The 19,034-nt window shown below is 53.1% G+C and overlaps 1 protein-coding gene across 5 annotated transcripts in view; it reads left to right on the forward strand.

The window, feature by feature from the left end:
• The first annotated feature begins 645 nt into the window (after positions 1-645).
• Positions 646-19,034, forward strand: part of FLI1 (Fli-1 proto-oncogene, ETS transcription factor) — a 121,342-nt gene continuing 102,953 nt past the window's right edge. Inside the window, exons 1-3 of one of the 5 annotated variants that reach the window (XM_057553504.1) lie at positions 646-871; positions 2,081-2,161; positions 2,739-2,822. In XM_057553504.1, the coding sequence (XP_057409487.1) occupies positions 2,793-2,822 (30 nt within the window). In that variant the 5' untranslated portion in view covers positions 646-871; positions 2,081-2,161; positions 2,739-2,792. Of the gene's footprint in view, positions 872-2,080; positions 2,162-2,738; positions 2,823-4,880; positions 4,901-8,017; positions 8,098-8,747; positions 8,768-9,262; positions 9,603-19,034 lie in introns of those variants that run through there. The other 4 variants (XM_057553508.1, XM_057553506.1, XM_057553503.1 and 1 more) reach the window with 4 other exon arrangements.

The raw sequence follows: 19,034 nt of genomic DNA on the forward strand, positions 1-19,034 counted from the left end.
TCTCTAGTTGTGGCAAGTGGGGGCCACTCTTCATCACGGTGCGCGGGCCTCTCACTATTGCGGCCTCTCTTGTTGTGGAGCACAGTCTCCAGACGCGCAGGCTCAGTAATTGTGGCTCATGGGCCCAGTTGTTCCGCGGCATGTGGGATCTTCCCTGACCAGGGCTCGAACCCGTGTCCCCTGCATTGGCAGGCAGACTCTCAACCACTGCGCCACCAGGGAAGCCCAGGAGTAACTTTTAAGGAGGAAAAACTTAAGGGCTTGAAAAATCAAAGTAGACATCACTCATATCATTTAAATTTGAAGAATAATTCTTTGCGCTGCAATCGTTTGAAACTGAATAATCAGCTTCAAGAAGGCCCTGGTTTCTCCGTCTCCTCCTGGCTTGACTCGGTTGTGTGTCTTTACATTTATGATACATGGTGGTTTCTGGTGATCCTTGACATTTCCTAGTAACACAGGGAGGCTTCTGGAAAAGCAGCTGGGGGCAGATGGGTGGCTGTGTATTAGAACAATTCATCAGACAGCAGTTGAAATATTGATAAGAAAACGGAAATCAAATTAAGAGACGGAAAAGAGAGAGGAAGAGGGAGTGGGACGGAGAACGCTGGAGAGAGGCGGCGGGGAGGAAAGCTGCAGGACGCACGGACTTGAGCGGTTCCTGCAGCCCCCGAGGATGTGCAGGAGCTGAGGCTGCCTGTCTGGATACGCTGGAAAGAAAGGCAAACACTGGCTCTGGGCAGCCAGCAGGTTTAATTCCGTTCTGCCAAGGATCAGGAGTCTGGGGGCAGAGGATTCACACCAAGAGCTTGAACGCCCTGGAGCTGCCGGAATCCAGCTCCTGCTGGCGGAGCAGGAAGGGGTGTCTAAGGTGGGTGTTCGTTTGCGAGGGATCTCTGGGGGCGATGCAGGGTCACGGCTGCCTGCTTTAGGTGCAGCCTGGAGGTTTTCTGGGGCTCCTTCTCTCATTCTCTCCCAGGCTTTCTTTTCTGTCCTTTTTTCCCTCCTGCTCACTCTTCTTGCAAATTTCACTCCAACTTTCAAAGAAAATGGGGAGACTCTAGGGCAAGGGCACCAGGGGAGAACAGTGAATGGGAATCTAGGAGCCTGGAGAAACGTACCTGGTTCCTGAACTTGTGTGTCTGTTGTGGCTTCGGGAGCCAAAAAGCTGGAATTCGTTAGTGGGGAGAAAAGCGTTTTATCAGAAACACATTGGCTGCTGTAGAAGCTGCGCCCTGCCACGTTAGAGACGGTTTAAGAGAAGGAAGGGAAGGAAGAGGAGAGAGACAGCCGCCAGACTTGGCCAGGCGGGGAGAGACTCACGCAGAAGCACCTGGCCTCCTAGGGTAGTTTTTGCGTCCTCCAGTCCAAATATTCAAACTTCAGACCCCACCTCCCCTGCCACTAGAAATGAGGCCACCACATTCATTGTCTTTGTCTCTGCTGGGGAAACTCCATTTCTTCCAGAAGCGGTGGCGGTGAGGGGTGCGCTCTGGGAAAGGGGCCTCCATAGACCTCCAGAACCTTGAGCCAGGGGCCCTTCTAAGAGGTCCCCCAGCAGGGAAGAGGGAGACAGCTGGACGCTAGTGGAGGCCTGGGGTGGGGGGTAGGGGAGTCAGGCAGAAGGTCTGTGCCCCGAGGGCCCCAGCGTGGGCAACTCTGTATATATCTGTTTCCTGGGGCCTCGGGCTGCAAAGCTGAGGAGACCTACCTCTATCCTGGCCACCTTCTCTTCTCTGGCAAGGGCGCACCCATATCCCCACCCCTGCATCCCCAGGTATGAAACTACGCAGGCCCTGGGGGAGACGGGCATCTCCGGTTGCCGATACAAGGTTACAGGACTGTAGGAAAGAGACCCAACGGTGTGAGCTGCCTCTCACCACCACCCCGTGGCCTGAAGCCTGGGGGATAGGGGCGCAGGAAGGGTGAGGGTACCTGCACCCCACCCTCCCTCACTGGTCCAGGTGGATCGGAGCCTCCCAGCCCTCCTGTCGTCTCTCTTTTGCTCTCCCACTTCACCCTGCCCCCCACCATCTCACCCTTGCTCCGCTCGAGGGTGACTGAGGTTTCTCCCAACCAGGTTGGTTCTTGGGCCTTCCCGACCCTTCCTCACCCACCCAGGATGTTTCAGACAGTCCCCGACACGTCGTCTTACGTCAAGGTAAGACATGACAGCGTCTTTAAACAGGTAATGACCCCCCCAGCACCCCCCGACCCTCTCCCCGGACCTAGGGTTCCTTCCCCCTTTCCGCGGGAAAAGAGGCGGGTGGAGCGGGCCGCGCTCTTAGCAGGTGGGTGTGGAGCTGGGGCCACTAGCTAGACTGGATGAGGATGGCGCAGACCCTCGGGAATCCCTGGTTGAGGACCAAGCCTCTTGGCCGCTTCTGTTTGGGAGAATGGAGGTGGGCGAGCCCGGTGAGGGCCGTGCAGGAAAGCCGAGACGCCGGCACCGGGACCCGCGGGCCAGCGTCCGGTCCCGATGGGTCGTGCGCCCACGCCGCGCCGTGCACAGCAGGTTCCCCGAGTCAGGGGTCTGTGTGGACAAGAGTGTGAGGGTGTGAGCGCGCGCGTGTGGGTGCGGGCAAGTGATCGCGACGCGCTTCTCTTACGGGTTCGACAGCCCCGGTCCTCAAGCCCACCTTCCTCGGCTCCACCGGCCCCTCAAAAGCGCAGATTCCTGTATTTGAAGGTATATTGAAGGGGGTTGGTTTTTTTTTTTTTTTTTTCCTTTTCCACAGCAGTTCCCAAGAATGTAAACAAACCGAGGCCAGGACATCTGGGTTACACGTTTAATGAAAATCCGCCAGCGGGGCGGGCCGAAGGTGAGGAGCTGCCCGGGGTGGGGACCGCGGCGAGGTCCCCTCGCAGCCCAAGCGCGACCTCCCGCCTTCCGGGTAGCAGCCCAGATCCTTCCCCAGCTCCGAAAAGGAAGGACCGCTGCGGCTCGGCAAACTAACTCCCACCTCCTTAAGGTCTCGGCTCCGCCCCTCCTTCCCGAAACCCCGCCCCGAGAGGCCCCCGCCCCTCCCTCCTGCCCCCCTCCGCTGCGTCCAGCACCCGCGAATGCCGGGCGGAGTGACCGTCTGCGGGCACCGGGCACCTCGACGGCGTGGGGACTCTCGGGTCTTATCTGGGCGCGTCAATTTTTCGTCCAGCCCTCCTGCTGTTTCTCTCAAGGGAAATCTGTTGACACCAAGTAGCATCTTCCCCGCCTGTGGTCTGAAGGAGTCCATAGTCCCTTTGGGGAAGCCAGGTTTTGGAGGCTTGGCCGGGAAGGGGTGTTTAATCTATCAGTGATGAATGAATGAAAAACGAGTGAATCAATAGATGGGTGATCAGTAAACGGATGGGTGGATGGATGGCTCCCAGGAGGTGGCAGAGCAGACACAGACTACAGCGAGCTCGGTTCGCGGCGTGCAGGCTTCCTGAGGGGTTATGGGCGCGGTAACCGCTCCCACCCCCCCGCTCCCGGGACGCGGGGCGCAGCTGACCCGGCTCTCACTCCCGGCTCTGCCCCGAGGGCTGCGAAGGGCCCCGGGGCGGGGAGCTGCAGTCTCTCTCCCATCCACTGGGACCTCCGAGTCTGCACACACCCGGGGACCCAAAACCTTAAGGCTGACCCAGGGGGGCAAGTGGGAGCCCGGGAGCCTGACCCAGGCCAAGAGTCAGAGAGGAAGCAAACGGGCCCCGGCGAGTGGAGGGAGCCGCTGGGGGAGGGCGAGAGGGGCGGCAGTCTACGAGCTCTGGCCGCCAGGGGAGCCGCTCGCCGCAGGAGCTCCTTTCAAGGGGAAAAAATGGATTTTTCGGCAGCCACAAAGTTTGTATTGTTGCACAAAGAGGTGCATTGATGAGGTCGGGAGGTCCGTGGGGCGGTGACAATCTTGGGTCTGTTCCGAAGGCTCCCTACGCCTACCATTTGCCAGAGGGGCACAAACAGTCCCCGGCCGCCAAGCCCCGGCCATCCCGCCTCAGCACTCGGCTTCGATATTATTGACAAACACGGCAGGTCCAGGCGCCCGGGCCCCAGGAGCCAGGAGACGAGCCGGGCCCTGGGGAACCAAGGGTGCCCACTCCACCCGGGCAGCGATCTGATTTCCAAGTGCTCAGGGGGGACCGCGCAGGAGAGAGCGTAGGGCGGGTTTGAGGCTGGAAAGAGCAAGAGAAAGGTGAAAAGGGGGAGAGCATTGTATTTGTACTAACTTATTTAATATTAATAGCAACCCTAGGAGGTGGTCCATTTTGCAGATGAGAAACTGAGGCATTGAGAGGTTAACGTAACCCAGCTTACAAGGGGCAGAGCCAAGATACAAACAATAAGGGCAAAGTTGTGCTGACTGCCAGGCGAGTTCTAAACACTCACTTCATCTTTACAACAGCCCTTTGAGGTAGATCCTATTATAAAGCCAACGTACAGATGAGGACATTGAAGCACAGAGAGGTTAAGGAACTTGTCCAAGGCCACAGAGCTGGTAAGTGCAGAGCTAGAATATAAACCCAAGGAGCCGGGTTTCCCAATGCGAATGTTCAACCAGGACGTTCCACTTGCAGGTATCGGGGAGGGGCAGGAGACCCAGTGGAGGAACCCTGACCACGTCCTTGCGAGGTGCCCGCACTGGGCAAAGCACTTGTCAATCCCAGCGCCAGGAGCACATCCCCGAAGACCCCTCGCCGCCCCACTCGAGACTGGCAGGGTCCCCCACTTTCCCTCTTTACGAGTCTCCCAGACTCCTTGTTCTCGCTCCCCCTCCAACCAGCGTGCTGGTTCAGCCCACGCTGCATTCTGGGGGAGACTCCCCCCAGCCAGACGAAAAGAGGCTGGTAGCCCCAGAATGTTCGCAACGGCACGGCCCAGGGGCAGCATCTGGCCGGCAGGTCCTGAAACGGCGTTTCAAGGACACAGGTCTGTACTTTGCATGCTGTTTGGGGCGGCTGGGAGGCAGGGCGGCTGGAGATTTGGAAAGGCTGAATTCTCCCTTCCCCCAAAGCCCCCATCTAGGCGCCGCCACCGGGTGAGGGTCCCGGCACCTGGCTGGTCTCCACCTCTTGTCAGCCTGCGCTCTCTGGTCAGTCTCGGACTCCCTTGGGATTTCCCCCTCGACGCCGCGTGGTCTGGGGACCCGGCCCCGGAGCGCCAGGGGCTCGGGGCGCAGAGACCCTCCCCCTCCCGGGCCCTCCCGCCGCCGCGGCCTCCCACGTAGCGTTTTGAACCCTCTTGGCGCTAAGGCAAGAACGAGCGTGGGGAGCGGGCCGGGCCAGCAGAGGCTCTAAATCTTCCTTCAATCTGTGAGTCGATGAAGTCTGAGAAACAAATTCAAAGCAGGCGCGCCTGCAGAGCCTTCCTGCAGAAATATTCCCCGGCATTCAAGCGCATCCAGGGGCGGCTCGAGCTGCCTTGTTTGGCTAAGGTCAGACGAGACTCGAGTTCTCCAATAAAAATAAATCTCAAATTAATTATGGCCTCGAGCGAGGGGCCAGACACTTGAAGCTGCAGTTGTGCAGTCTGGAGTTTTGGCGCTCGTTCGCCCATCCCTCCCCCGCGCGCCCTCCCCCACCCCCCTTGCCAGCTCGAATACCCGCCGAGGCCGCCGGGCCGGAGGGGCCGGGAGGAGGGAGGACGAAAGGGGAAGGACCCGCCCGAGACGCCCTGCCAAGCCTGGCATCTTTCGGGGTTTCAAGTGACCGGAGGCCCCGAGGTCTGGAGGCACCCCAGGGACCCGGCTCCGGTTGTCGCGTCCTCCCACCCCCAACCCGGGCTGGGACCGAAGAAGCCCGGGAAGCCGCGTCTGGAAAGTCTTGACCGGGTCAAAAGGGCTGACATTGAGCGAGCCAAGACACGTTTCACCCCGCCGCTCCCCTCCCGGGGGAAGCAGGACTTCCGCATCTTTGAAAATATTGTCAAGTGCGGATGGTGCGAGGCAAGTCGCCCCACCACAGTTGCAATGAAAATGCTCCAAGTCCAAAGGTTTCCTGAGTATTCGCCCCCGTGGGCATGCTTTCTGCAAGTGACCTTAGACTTAGAAACGTGTGGTGGGCTCTTTTGTTGGTCCCCCTCACCCCACCCCGACCCCCGGTTGCTAGCTTTTGTTTTCAGTGCGGGTTCGGCTCCCTTGGCTGTGAGCTTCCCCTGACTTGAAAGCCAGCTGGGGCTGGTGGAGTGGGCAGGATGGTACTGGGCATCAGCTCCTGGTCACCAGCCCTGCCCAGTCTGGGAAAGGGAGAGGCAGGACAGTCTCTGGTGAGCCAGGAAAGAGGGTGTGAGCAAATGCGTGGGCTGGGGTAACAAGCCCCTAGCTGGGCCAGGAGAAGGGAGAGGAGGGGGAGGGGAGAGGGCAGAAGAGGGGTGAGGAGAGAGAAGGGGAAGGATTCCCCCTCCCCAGCTCCAAGACCGGTTTCATCTGTAGCCGCCTCACCACAGGCTCTCTATCAATTTGTCTCAATGCAAACATTCGAAATATTCTCTTTGGCTGCTCGTGAAAACAATGTGAGCTGCCAGGATCAAACCATCTTTCCAGATGTCTGGTGGTAACCACATTAAACAGGGCAGACTTGTTTACTGTTGTGTTTGGTTAGGGCTTTTTTCCCCCTTCAGGATTTAAAAAAGCAGCAGCAGCAGTGGAGTGGGACATCAAACCCAGAGTTACATAAGTGGGCAGCCCTGCCCACTGCCATGCCAATGCGGGTCACAGGGAGACTCAGATTCCCTCAGAGGGCTCTTCAGAGTTGGGGGGGCTCTTCTTTCTGGGTGGAGGACCTTGTGAATGGACAGGAGCTTCTGACAGAGGGGCTGGTAAACACTCAAAGCCACGGCCCCAGTGCCAGTCAGTGAGTCACTAAGGGGTGACAGCTGTACCAGTGCCAGCCTCTTCCCCCTCCCCACCATCCTCAAAATTACGAAATTGCCAGAAGCTTTGGTTTTACAGGCAGAAACAGAAAGTGCTGTTGAGTTCCACAGCTCAAGCAGGAGGGCAAGTCCTCATTTTAATCTAGTTCCACATTGAGTTCTCCCTAGGGGAGAGGCAGCTCCTGCTAAAAGGAGTTGGGGGTACTAGAGATGTTGGGGTGACTTACTGATCAGAGCAGTGAAGCCAATCTGTTATTTGCCAGGCTGGACAGGAGTTGGGAACAGACACCTGGCCAATGTTTGGCCACAGAGGTGCCTTCTCAAGTACTAGGAAGACCGGGTGTAGAAGGGGGAGACGCTGGCTAGCCTGCGGTGGCCTTTAACGGCCTGAGTGTTTGCCCAGCACCAGGAAGGGGGCCTCTGGCCGTAGACTGGAGTTCTCTATGCCTGAAAGAGGGGGAATGTGGCCCGGGGGTGCCGGGTTTCTGGTCAGGTCCGTGTGGGAAGCGGTCTCCCCGCTCCCTCCTGAAAGCCTTGTTGTCGTTTGAAGGTCGGCAGAGTCTGGGCTGAAAAGGAAACAATTTGGGGTTTGAAAGGATGTAATTCATTCTTCCTTTCCCTTTAACCTCTTTCCTCTCTGGAAAGCATGTGGAAACGCTGAAGGGAAGAGAGAAAGAGAGCGGGTGTCGGGGCGAGGGGAGGAAAGGGTTAATCCTGATTTCTTTTAATTGAACTCCAGAACTGGTGGCCCCAGGCAAAGGGGGGGACTGACCCCGCTAGCGGTAACCAGATGTGGCGGTCCCAGGGGAGCCCCCGAGCAGACCCCTGGATTGAGAAGCAGACAGGAGGTGGGGGGGGCCGGCCCGGCCCCCATCCCACCCCCACCCCATCCCCCACCCCTCTCCCCCGTACGCGCACCGAGTCACAATCGCTGGCAAGCTGCATCCGCCACTCCAGGTCTGGTCACGTTCAGACCCGTGTCTGTATTCGAACCCAAAATTGGAGCTGAATTGATGAGACTAATTTCGAGAGGGGGGTGGGGGGAGGGAGGGAGGCCAGCGAGCTCTCGGGCTCAACTGCTCCTGAAGAAATAAAGAATTAATAAGTCACCTTTTTCGCCGCTGTGGACACCCTTTTGAAAATTTTTCTTTCCAATTGACTCGGATCTCCTCTGGATTTTTTTTTCCTCTTTCTCCGGGTGGACTCTTAAATAAAAGTGAGAAAGTCCAAAGCGTGGTCTGGAGAGCGTGGACAAGGTAACCTGTTTCGGAGGAGGTCGGGGAGAAGCGAGTCAGGCCGAGAGCGCCCGGGGGTCCCCTCGCTGCGCCAACTGGAGCGGGCGGCGGCACTGCGGAGGGACCCGGGAGGTCTCCGGGCGGCGGGGCCCGACAAGGCGGGCCGAGGGGAGGTTGGCCTCACGGCGGGGTGGGGATGATGGTCTGGAGCCCCGGCCCCGGGGGTCTCACCCGGGAGAAGTCTGGGTCGGTGTGGGGATGTTGCCTGCTGTGCTTTGGAGACCCGCCGGCCAGCCAGGAGGGATCGTCTCGCCGTAGTGTAGGTTTCTTGGGGCCCAAGGTGGCATTGTATAGGCGGCTTTGACCCGAGTGCCAGGGCTTGGGCCATCGGGTCGGGGTATGTGCCGGGGGGTTGACCCTAGAAGGCGCGGAGCAGTGGCCTGGGGTGCCACAGGTCCCGGCCCTCGGCGGGCGCCGGGACCTCCCCGGGAGCGGAGGGGCCGAGGCGCTCCTCCCCGCGTGCGTCCCTCCGCTAACAGCTCGCTGGGAGCCGAGTCCACGCCCCCGACTGCCGGGGTCCGTCCGAAACCGCCCCGAGTCCGCGTCGATGGCTGAGCCGCTCCGGGAGTCTGCGCGACTCCGCAGCCGAGGGCCCGAGTGGAAAAATTCCCATTGGATGCACTTTCTAATGGTTGGTCGGCTTCGGTCTGCGTCCGGATCTTCCCGGGCAGTAGGCTCCAGGTTGTCCCCAGCCCGAGTAAACTCTCCCGCCCCCCGCCTCCCCCCCCACCCCCGAAAAAGTTTGACTCCGGCTGGAAAAAACATTAATGAACGTATCTGTGGGAAGAAACGGAAAGTGAATGAGTCAGGAGGGCCACCTTCGGCCAACGGCCCCTGGAAAGGAAGGAGGCCAAAGGCGTTCGGTGTTGGACTTTGGGGGAAGGTGTGGGGGGAGGCGTGCAGACTGCGGGAATCAGGGCGCGGGCGCCGGGCGTGGACCCCGGCATTGTTCCCAGCTCGCTCTTATCTCCCGGGAGCAAGTATCCTGTGTGCGCAGCGCATGAATGTATCTGGGCATCTCCGCGTGTATTTATATAGTGTGTGTGATGCGAAAAGCAGGACCCGCGGAGGGGAGGAAGAGGGGGTGTGAGGGGGGGAGAGGGAAGACGAGGGAGAGCAGAGGGGAGAGAAGAGAAGAGAGAGGAGAGCGAGAGACAGAGAGAGAGAGAGAGAGAGAGAGAGATAGGACTTCCTCCCCATTCGCAAAGTGAAGTCACTTCCCAAAATTAGCTGAAAAAAAGTTTCATCCGGTTAACTGTCTCTTTTTCGCTCCGCTACAACAACAAACGTGCACAGGGGAGCGAGGGCAGGGCGCTCGCGGGGGGCACGCAGGGAGGGCCCAGGGCGCCAGAGAGGCCGCGCCGGGCTAATCCGAAGGGGCTGCGAGGTCAGGCTGTAACCGGGTCAATGTGTGGAATATTGGGGGGCTCGGCTGCAGACTTGGCCAAATGGACGGGACTATTAAGGTAAGCGACCGGGCGGTGGGCGCGGAGCGCCGGGGTCGGCCGGGGCGGCGAGGCGGCGGGCAGGCTGGGCGCGGGGCGCCGGGGTCCCGGAAGACGTGGCCACTCTCCCTTCCTTCCGCGCCCCGGCTTCGCGCCGTCTCCTCCCGCGCTCGGGTGGCGAGTCTCGCAGACGGGGGCGAGCCGCCGGGCTCCCCGCCGAGGGCGATCTCCCCCGCACCCCTTGCCCGGAGCGGAGCCCGGCCCCCTCCCACCGCGCTGCCGGCTGGGCTGCGGGCGGGGGCGGCGGCGTGAAACCCGGGGAGCCGGGCGCCGATCGCAGCCGGGGGCCGGAGACCTCCGGGGCCACCACTCCCACCCGGCGAGCCGGGCACCTCGGCCCCGGCGCTGGGCACCCGCCCGGCGGCCGGCTTCCTCTCCCCCGAGGCCGAAGACGGCGGGGGCGGGCGGGCAGCCGCCAGCAGCCCGGGCCGCTGCCGGGAGGGCCCAGGGGCGGGCAAGTGGATTGGTTGCAGGCGGATCGGGGTGCTAGTGAGTGTGTCTGGGGGTCTGTGTGCGCGGGCTGCTCCAGATGGAAGCCCTGTTTACATGTCAGCGCGGGCCGGCTTCCCTGCCTCTTGGTACTTCTGTTGCCGGGCTCTCGGCGCTCGGGAGCAGCCGGCTCCTCGGGACTAACGGGCCGGCCTCGCCGCTCCTCCGCCGGGGCATCTTTTTCCCGGCCGCTCCGCGCCGCTCCGCACGCCCGGCTCCCACACTCCGCGCCCGGGCTCCCACCGGCCTCTCGAAGAGGGTCCCGCGCCTGCGGAGCCGCTCCTCCTAAAGTGAGCGGCCCTGAGCCGGCGGCCCGGACGACTGCCGGGCGGCCAAACCCTACCCCCCAGCCCCTAGCCTCACCCCGCGCCTCGCGCCCGGGTCCACGTTGCCAAGTGCAGCCCAGAGGGACGGGTGAGGGTCTGGGTTTCACCGCAGGCTTCACGAGGGTTGACTGCCTGCTCCCTCTGGAAGGGGGAAGTGGAGCCAGAAGCAGAGAGGAGGGACAGCCCCTAGTGAGACTGGCCTTAAGACGCCCGAGAGGAATGAATGGGACCAGGAGTTGGCTGCGAGGCTGTCCCCCAACACCAAGCCCGAGTCGGTCTGGAAAAGCTATTAGTCTGGTGAGGTGGGGGCTGGCAGAGCCCGCCATTCCCGGAACCCAGAGGAATCAAGTCTTTGCTCAGGGCTGAGGAAGAGGAGGCAGATGTCGGGCTCGGAGAATTCAGGAGATTTTTATCATTTGGGTGGGGTAGTGGTTTTTATTTTCTAAGTTTTTTGTTGTTGTTTTTTTTTCTCTGAAAGTTTGAAATATGCTGACTTAAGTAAAAGGCACCAACAGCAGGAACTTGAAAATGTGGAGATGAGATTACTGATTGTGTTGGGTTGAAGGGAGCCTCTGTGAGTCTGGGTTCCTCCACTTTAAAGTGCTTGGGTGAGGAATGGGTGAGAGGGCATTCCTGCAGGGAGGTGGTCACCCACCGGTCATTTCATGCCAGCTTCTCTTCTCATTGGTGGGTGCGTGCAAGTGTCTCAGTATCCCTGGTTTAGGAATAAGATGCTCCACTCTAGAAAACTCCCCTCACTAGGATGCTTGCCACTTACCCAGAAGGCCCCCAGCTGACCCGGAAGGGTGGTAAGATGGCTCCAGGGTCTTGATGTGGACACCCTAAGGAGAAGTGAAGCAATATCTCCCCAATGCTCAGACCTCTCAGCACAGGCCCTGAGGGCAGGGAGGAAGCTGTGGTCTGTGAACCCAGGATGTGCTAACCTCTTTAGATGCACACACAGGGATTGGCATGGCCGTCAATGAGAACAAGCTTAGACCAGGACCCTGGCGCTTCATGCCAGGGTGGGAGTGACAGGGTTCCTTCTCACCTGGGTGATGGGAGCATGTGAGTCCCGTCCAGACCCTCCCCGGAGCACCTTTGTCTCTGATCCAGGTTGCCTGGCTTCCCTGCTGGTGGGCAGAGCAGTGGCTTTTCAAGCAGGCTTCTTCACTGCCCAGCGTTCTGAAGGATTGAGTGTTTAGTTACACTTTGGTATTGAAATTGTGTGAAAGCCACAGTTTCCTGTTCATGGGTGACCTTCGGATCTTGGGGTTCCCAGACCCCACTCCCACATTGGTTCAAACACTGTGTTTGGAGAGGACAGTGGACAAGGAGAGGCCAGGTCTCTGTGCGAGGATGCACAGTCCATTCAGCCAGTATGAGCTTCAAACTCTTTGTAAAAGTGAAATAGTGGGACTAGATTACCTCTACAATAGTGCCTTTCCAATCCTTTCAGTTCCTAAAATATCACGCTCACATGCTCTTGCAAGAACATGTACCTCCGTGTCCACGAAATCCAGTTCTAGGCTGAGAGAGGTCAGAAGACACCACATACCATGTCGAATTTGTAGACACAGATTCAGAATGTGTGTTCCCAGTTTGAATGGCCTTGACAAGTCATCTTTGACTAATTCTGGATGTGATTTTTATGCACCTGCGTATTTCTTCCTCATATATGAAGCATACTTATATTTCAAAATACCTCTGGGTCTCATCACTGGGGAGCTGTTTGGTCCAGAATGCCAGGGAAGTCTGGATTCCTTTGCAGAACTTTTTACTTTGTGCATAATTTGCACAACTTCGTGTGATTGCAAAATCTTAACTTCATCACCCTTGTTATAATAAGTCCTTCTGTATTACTCTCTCTTCTCCTCTCCAAGCATGTCTCCTGGGAAGGCTCCGAGCATTATGTTGGGAGCACCAAAATTTGCAGGAGGCCTTCCACTGTTCTTTTGCCACAGATAAGTTAGTCTAAATGTTAAACAACACCCTATACCACCCTGCTCCCCACGGTGATGGTATCAGTTGTTGAAAAGCACGTGATACTGGTTGCTGCTTTAAGAATGACCTGGTTTCCAAAACTGCATCTTAGTTCTAGGCAGTCTTCAATTGAATCTACTTATTTCATCTATGGAAGCTTGATTCAGTCAATGCACATGGTACCATTAAAGATGGGGAAACAGTCAGAGAAAATGCAGACCTGGTGAATGAAATAGGGAAATGAACTGGGGACTCCGAGTCAGAAAACCTGGGCTCATTCTCGGTTCTGCTGCTCAGTTGCTGTGTGTCCTATAGCAAGGCACTAAGCTCCTGAAGACTCAGTTTTCTCATCTATAAAATGGGGCCAAAGTACCTCCTTGCTGTAGGTCACAGTAAGGATTCAATAAAATCTGGTACCTTCGTTGACTGTGCATTAGTTGAATTTCTCCTTGGGAACAGGGCTTGTGGGGATCGACTGGGCAGAAAATTAGATCATGGGTATGGATTTATTATAATAGGTATTTCATTAATGCTCTGAATCTTAATTAGGGGTCTCTTATGTTCCAAGGCTCTGGTTTATGTGTTGAGGATAAAACAGGGGTCAAAACCCTGCTGGAATTTATACACTATGGCGGAGGTGACAGACACATAAATAAATAATTCTATGTCCAGGGTGATACAACTTCTGAAGAACCGTAAAGCAGGTTAGGGGATAGAAAGCAGTGTGGTGGTATCAGCCAGAGTGGGCACGGAGGATGCTTGCAGTGAACTGGCAGTTGGGCAGAGATGCTATCAGCTTTCACCCTTTGCCTCAGGAAAGCACAGCATCACACAAGCAGTATGTGCTGGGAGAGCAAAGCGGGAAAGGAGGGTTGAGGTGACAGCTGGGCTTTGAAAACCAGCAGAGTCCGTGAGCCAGACTGGCCCAGGCTGCAGGTTACCACTGACAGTGCATGTCCAGTCAGGAAACTTCAGGATGGGATCCCGGGAGAAAGCAGCAGAGCGATGGATACCCGGGAACGAAGACTTTACTTCTGTCATTAGAGGTGGATGCTGTCTTCACTCTGAGAGTGAACTGCTTACCCACCTGCATCTTTTAATTAACCTTCGTAGCGCCTAGACTCACGAGAACTCCGGGCGAAACAGGCTGTGTCTTTTTCTCTGTCCCGTGACCACGTAGAATTGCCTCCCTCGGGGAGTTACCAGACGATGAATCCTATTTGTTTGTGAATAATTTCTACCACATCGGCTGCTGTTCAACTTAAGGTTTTCAGGTTTGCAACTTTAGAGCTTTAGAGATTATTTAGCTCCATATCTTCCTTTTATGGGAAGGGAAACTGAGGCCCAGAGTTTACTGAATTATCCGAGATCCCATGGTTGACTAGTGACAGAGTCAGGGTGAGAAAGCAGGCTCCTAACCCTCAAGCTAGTGTTCTTTCCACTATACCATGAACGTTTTATTTGCTTTCTTTACATTTTTATGAGTTATAGAACCCTGGAGGCAGTGTGTTTCTGTGTGTGTGCGTGTGCGTGTGTGTGAAAGAGAAACAGACAGACAGAAACAGAGACGCACAGAGAGGGACAGAGACAGAGAGATAAGCTTTTAAAAAATATCATGGAGGGCTTCCCTGGTGGCGCAGTGGTTGAGAATCTGCCTGCTAATGCAGGGGACACGGGTTCGAGCCCTGGTCTGGGAAGATCCCACATGCCACGGAGCAGCTGGGCCCGTGAGCCACAATTGCTGAGCCTGCGCGTCTGGAGCCTGTGCCCCGCGACGGGAGGGGCCGCGATAGAGAAAGGCCCGCGCACCGCGATGAAGGGCGGTCCCCGCACCGTGATGAAGAGTGGCCCCCGCTTGCCGCAACTGGAGACAGCCCTCGCACGAACCGAAGACCCAACACAGCCAAAAGTAGATAAATAAATAAATAAATAAATAAGAAAATCCTTTAAAAAAAAAAAAAAAAAAAAAAAAATATCATGGAGACTCTGACTCTGTAGACTAAAGACACTTCTGTTATTTAATGAAAAATGTATTGCTACCATCTTGAATTATTTCCATAATTCATTAAAAAATCCCAAATTTCTGGATAGGATTTTTACATAATATTTTTTTTTCCAAAATAAACCCTTCTCTTTCTGTAGACAAACAAGGTCTCCATAATCAGGAGACAACAAAAAATACAATTTTTTTTTTAATTTTATTTATTTATTTATTTATTTATTTACTTATTATTTATGTATGTATTTATTTATGGCTGTGTTGGGTCTTCGTTTCTGTGCGAGGGCTTTCTCTAGTTGTGGCAAGCGGGGGCCACTCTTCATTGCGGTGCGCGGGCCTCTCACTGTCGCGGCCTCTCTTGTTGCGGAGCACAGGCTCCAGACGTGCAGGCTCAGCAATTGTGGCTCACGGGCCTAGTCGCTCCGTGGCATGTGGGATCTTCCCAGACCAGGGCTCGAACCCGTGTCCCCTGCATTGGCAGGCAGATTCTCAACCACTGCGCCACCAGGGAAGCCCACAATATTTTACTTAAATAACCAATAGGCCCCTCTACAGACCAGGGGCAGGTGGGCTGAATTCCTATTTCAATTCTTTTAATAATTGAATATTTGACTATTTAAATAAAATATACTCAGATGCATTAGAACTTATCTTGTGGCCCAAGATATATAGTCTGTGTATTAAGTAGGTCTTCAATAATAACCACATTATGTAAGATTTAAGATTTCGATGTCTCTTTCTATTTAGGGTCAACCAGTTAATTTGGTATTGGTTTTGAAAGGTGGTTGATTTAAACCAAACCTCTTTTCTAGAAATGTAATATTAGACAAATGCTAGCACTGAGTTGCCCCAGCCAAAAAAAAAAAAAAAAGAGTTGGGAAAACTTTATAATGATGAACCACCAGGCAGGATTTTGAATGGTCTGAGGCCTTTATCCTCCCTCAAACGTCAGAAAATATCCCCAAATTGTAAGTCAACACTCAGGCCATCGGCAAGTTCCTCGTCTTCTGTGGGAAAAGTCTCATTCTACCTGAAACTTGATAGAAAGATTTTCAGATTAGGGGCCAACTGTCTAGAGTTAGAATGAAAAAAAAACCCTACTATTTTCATTTATTTTAGACATGCAGTTGCATTATGTAGGTATAGAATAATTTTTTTGTTTTGTTTTGTTTTGAATAACAAGACTTTCTTTTTTTGTCCTGTCTTGAAACAGTCTTTCTAAGTCTATCTTTTGTTTGTTGTTTTGTGACAAACTGAGGAGACTAAAGGCCATTGGCCACTATCTATACACACACACACACACACACACACACACACACACACACACACACAATCTCACAAAATCTTCAACCAGCCGTAACAGCAATTTTGGAAATCTCAGAGCTGTGCAGGTGTCTTTCTCTCTGCAGAAGACTACACACTGTTTCATTTTCTGTTGCTTTAATGATGTTTATCTATAGTGTTCATCCCATTCATGTGCTAATTCATCAGTGGGACAGTATTACTAAGTGATGTCACTCTAATTCTTCTACTGACCTGATAGACCCAACATCAGTAGCCCACGGACTTTGAGATGTTTCCCCAGAGGCAATGGATGGGGTGTGTCTATCCCCACATTATCACCCGTGGGACCAATATCTTGGACATTTGACAGAATTAGACAATCTATGGAATAACCCTTTTCCGTACAAAGCTAGCTGGCCTTATGGGAACTTGTCACCTTAGTCCCATTGGCATCGTAAGCTGATGCCAGCTGTAGCAATGCAGGCCAGTAGGTCTGCTGCATGCCTGTTAGGCAGGGGCTGAACTAGGTATTAAATGCTATCAAGACACCAGGCTGGTGGCAAAAGGGCTGCCACCCTTGAGACAGAGCAGGAGGAGAAGCCGTGTGTGTGTGTGTGTGTGTGTGTGTGTGTGTGTGTGTTTGCACAGCAGAATGCAGTAGTGTTCTGCTAGCCTCAAGGAACGAAAGAGCAATTTCAACTGGAGAGACACAGAAAGACCGAATAACGAGAGTTATGTGTTTAGTCCCTTCTGCTTACAAACCACTTTCACATACACCCGTGCATTTAATCCTCAAAACAGCCTTATGGGAAGTAATATCATCACATCTCTGTTTTATTGGGGAGAAATGAAAGTTCAGAGAGGTTAGGTAACTTGCCTAAGATGACAGCTAATAGGTGACAGATTTGGTTTTCAAGCCCAGGGTTTCTGTTTCCAGAACACTTGTTTTTTTCTACAGACCAGTCACAATGCCTCTTGGCTTTGAAGGATGGGTAGGACTTGCACAGGAAGATATGGTTCAGGGGCTTTCTAGGAAAGTGGAATACTTTTGTTGGGGGAGCATATGAAGGAGAAGGTAAGAGTGGAAATATTGGGTGGAATTAGATTATGGATGACCTTAAATACCGTAAGAAAGAATTTGGGTCTTACCAAATACATAGAAAGGAGGAATCACAAAATTTTTAAAAGAGGGATGATCTAGGTAATTGTACAAATCTCAGAAGACTTCCTATTCTCATCCTGCTCCTTAAGAAATGGAGATGGAAGAAGCTCCATCACTTATCAGAGGCCATAAGAAGTGAGCAGCAGAAAGGATTAGAAAAACAGTGATAAATAAACAGCCACCAGACCATGCTATCAGCTGTGTTTAAAGATGTTTGTTTATTAAATATGGAGTCAAGAGAGGGAGGAGAAACTCTGTTTCACCAGATCTCATAAAAATGTGATTATCCTCTCCCTCCTTTGACTGTGTCTTCTTTCGTAGTTGTTCTAGAGATTTCACCACAAGCTGTCTTTTCAACGGGGCCATCTATCCTGGGCTACCACTTTAGTTCCTTTTGAGAATGAGTCAGCAGGGAGTAAGTGAGAAGAGACAAAAGGAAAAGTTGTTTCCCCGAAACTCAAATCCAATCTTTATGGAAATTCAGACAGGTCTGACAGACTTTCATAGGTTGGCTGGGCCCATCACCTCACTTAGAAATACTGACATTTCACCCAAGCAAACCAAAAACTCAGAGAGTTATCACCATCTTTCCAAGTAGGATCAGAGATTATGTGTTCAGATGCACTTTCAGATAATTCAGATCAACTTTATAACAGCTTCGAAATGGCTTATACCCGCAACAACGAACCGAAATACTGAATATTTGAAATAGTTCCCATCTTTGGGGAACAATGTGCCTGCCATTTAGATCATGATCAAAATTCCAGAGTATGTAATTTTTCAAGCCACTTCCAAGAGAATGCGGACTTGAAATGTGAAGTGTGTCCCCCACAGCAGGGCCCATTTTCTCAGACAGTGCCACGCGTCCCAGGTAACAAAAGACGGTGTGTCACATCCCAGCGCACACATGCAAGCGGCCAGCATTACAGGTGTCACGGGAGCTTTAACTCTGCATTTCTAGACATATGTGCTTTTCTCGTGTCTACTGGAATCTAACATACCAGGAGCAGGGTTGTTAGGTCCGAATATATGGGAATTCACTGATTTTTCGTGGGAAGAAGTCTGAGAGTGAACAATTTTGCAATATTGTTCATGTAGCAGAAATGTGAAAACAAACAGGTTAATATTATAAAATTACTCAGCTCGTGAGCTGTCAGTGCTTTTGCAGTCTATGTAGATGCATATACTTACATCAAAATTCTTATGCCTGAGAGTCCTTTTGGCTTCAGGTATTTATCACTTAATTCATACTCGTGCGTTTACTCATTCAACTAAGTGTTGAAAACTATTGCGAGGCACAGTGCCCCACAGAACCCCACATAAACGAACGAGAGCAGGATGCCTTCACTGTTTCTTCCAGGCTTCTAGAGAGTAGAAGTTTCTCTGCTTACTGATTTTAAGCTCTGACTATTGGAGTTTCCAAAAGAAGCAGTACTCACTGGGCGAATCTTTATTTGTGGCTTTTTATTATAAAGAAATGTAGGCACATTTTCCCAAGAGTAACACCCAGCTTATAATTTCCATTGGCCCTTTATTCTTGGCGATACTAGTCCATCGTATGGACATTTTTGGAAGTCCAGGGCTTCAGCCAAGGAAACTCCTTCTTATTATTATTCTCCCTTTCTCAGCTCTAGTTCTTCTATTTATTAATGTAAAGGAAAATGCCATAAGTAAAGTGAAAAGATAAATGAGAAACTGAGAAAGAATATTTCCCATACATCAAACAGAGGGCACATGTCCTAAGATATAAAGACTATTTACAAATCAATAAACAAAAGGTAGACCTCTTAGCAGAAAAATAGGCAAAAATGCTACAAATAACTGCTAGAAAAAGAAATGCAAATGGCCAAGAAGCATATGAAAAGAATCTCAAGCATGTATATATTCAAATGAAATTAATGAAGTTCCAACAGTTATCACCTATGAGGATAGCACAGATTAAAACAGCTTAATAATGCCTCATGTTAGAAAGAATAAGGGGAAATGTCGCTCTCTATCCCTGCTGGTGGAATTCTAACTTGGTACACTCATTCTGGAATGCAATTTGGAAACAATTATGACGATGTTAAGTACTTATACAAATTTGATAATAATTCCAAATCTAAAAATGTATCACACAGACATGTTCACTTGAATACCAAAGATACACA

The sequence above is a fragment of the Balaenoptera acutorostrata genome, chromosome 9, assembly GCF_949987535.1.
Source record: "Balaenoptera acutorostrata chromosome 9, mBalAcu1.1, whole genome shotgun sequence".
Classification (NCBI taxonomy): domain Eukaryota; kingdom Metazoa; phylum Chordata; class Mammalia; order Artiodactyla; family Balaenopteridae; genus Balaenoptera; species Balaenoptera acutorostrata.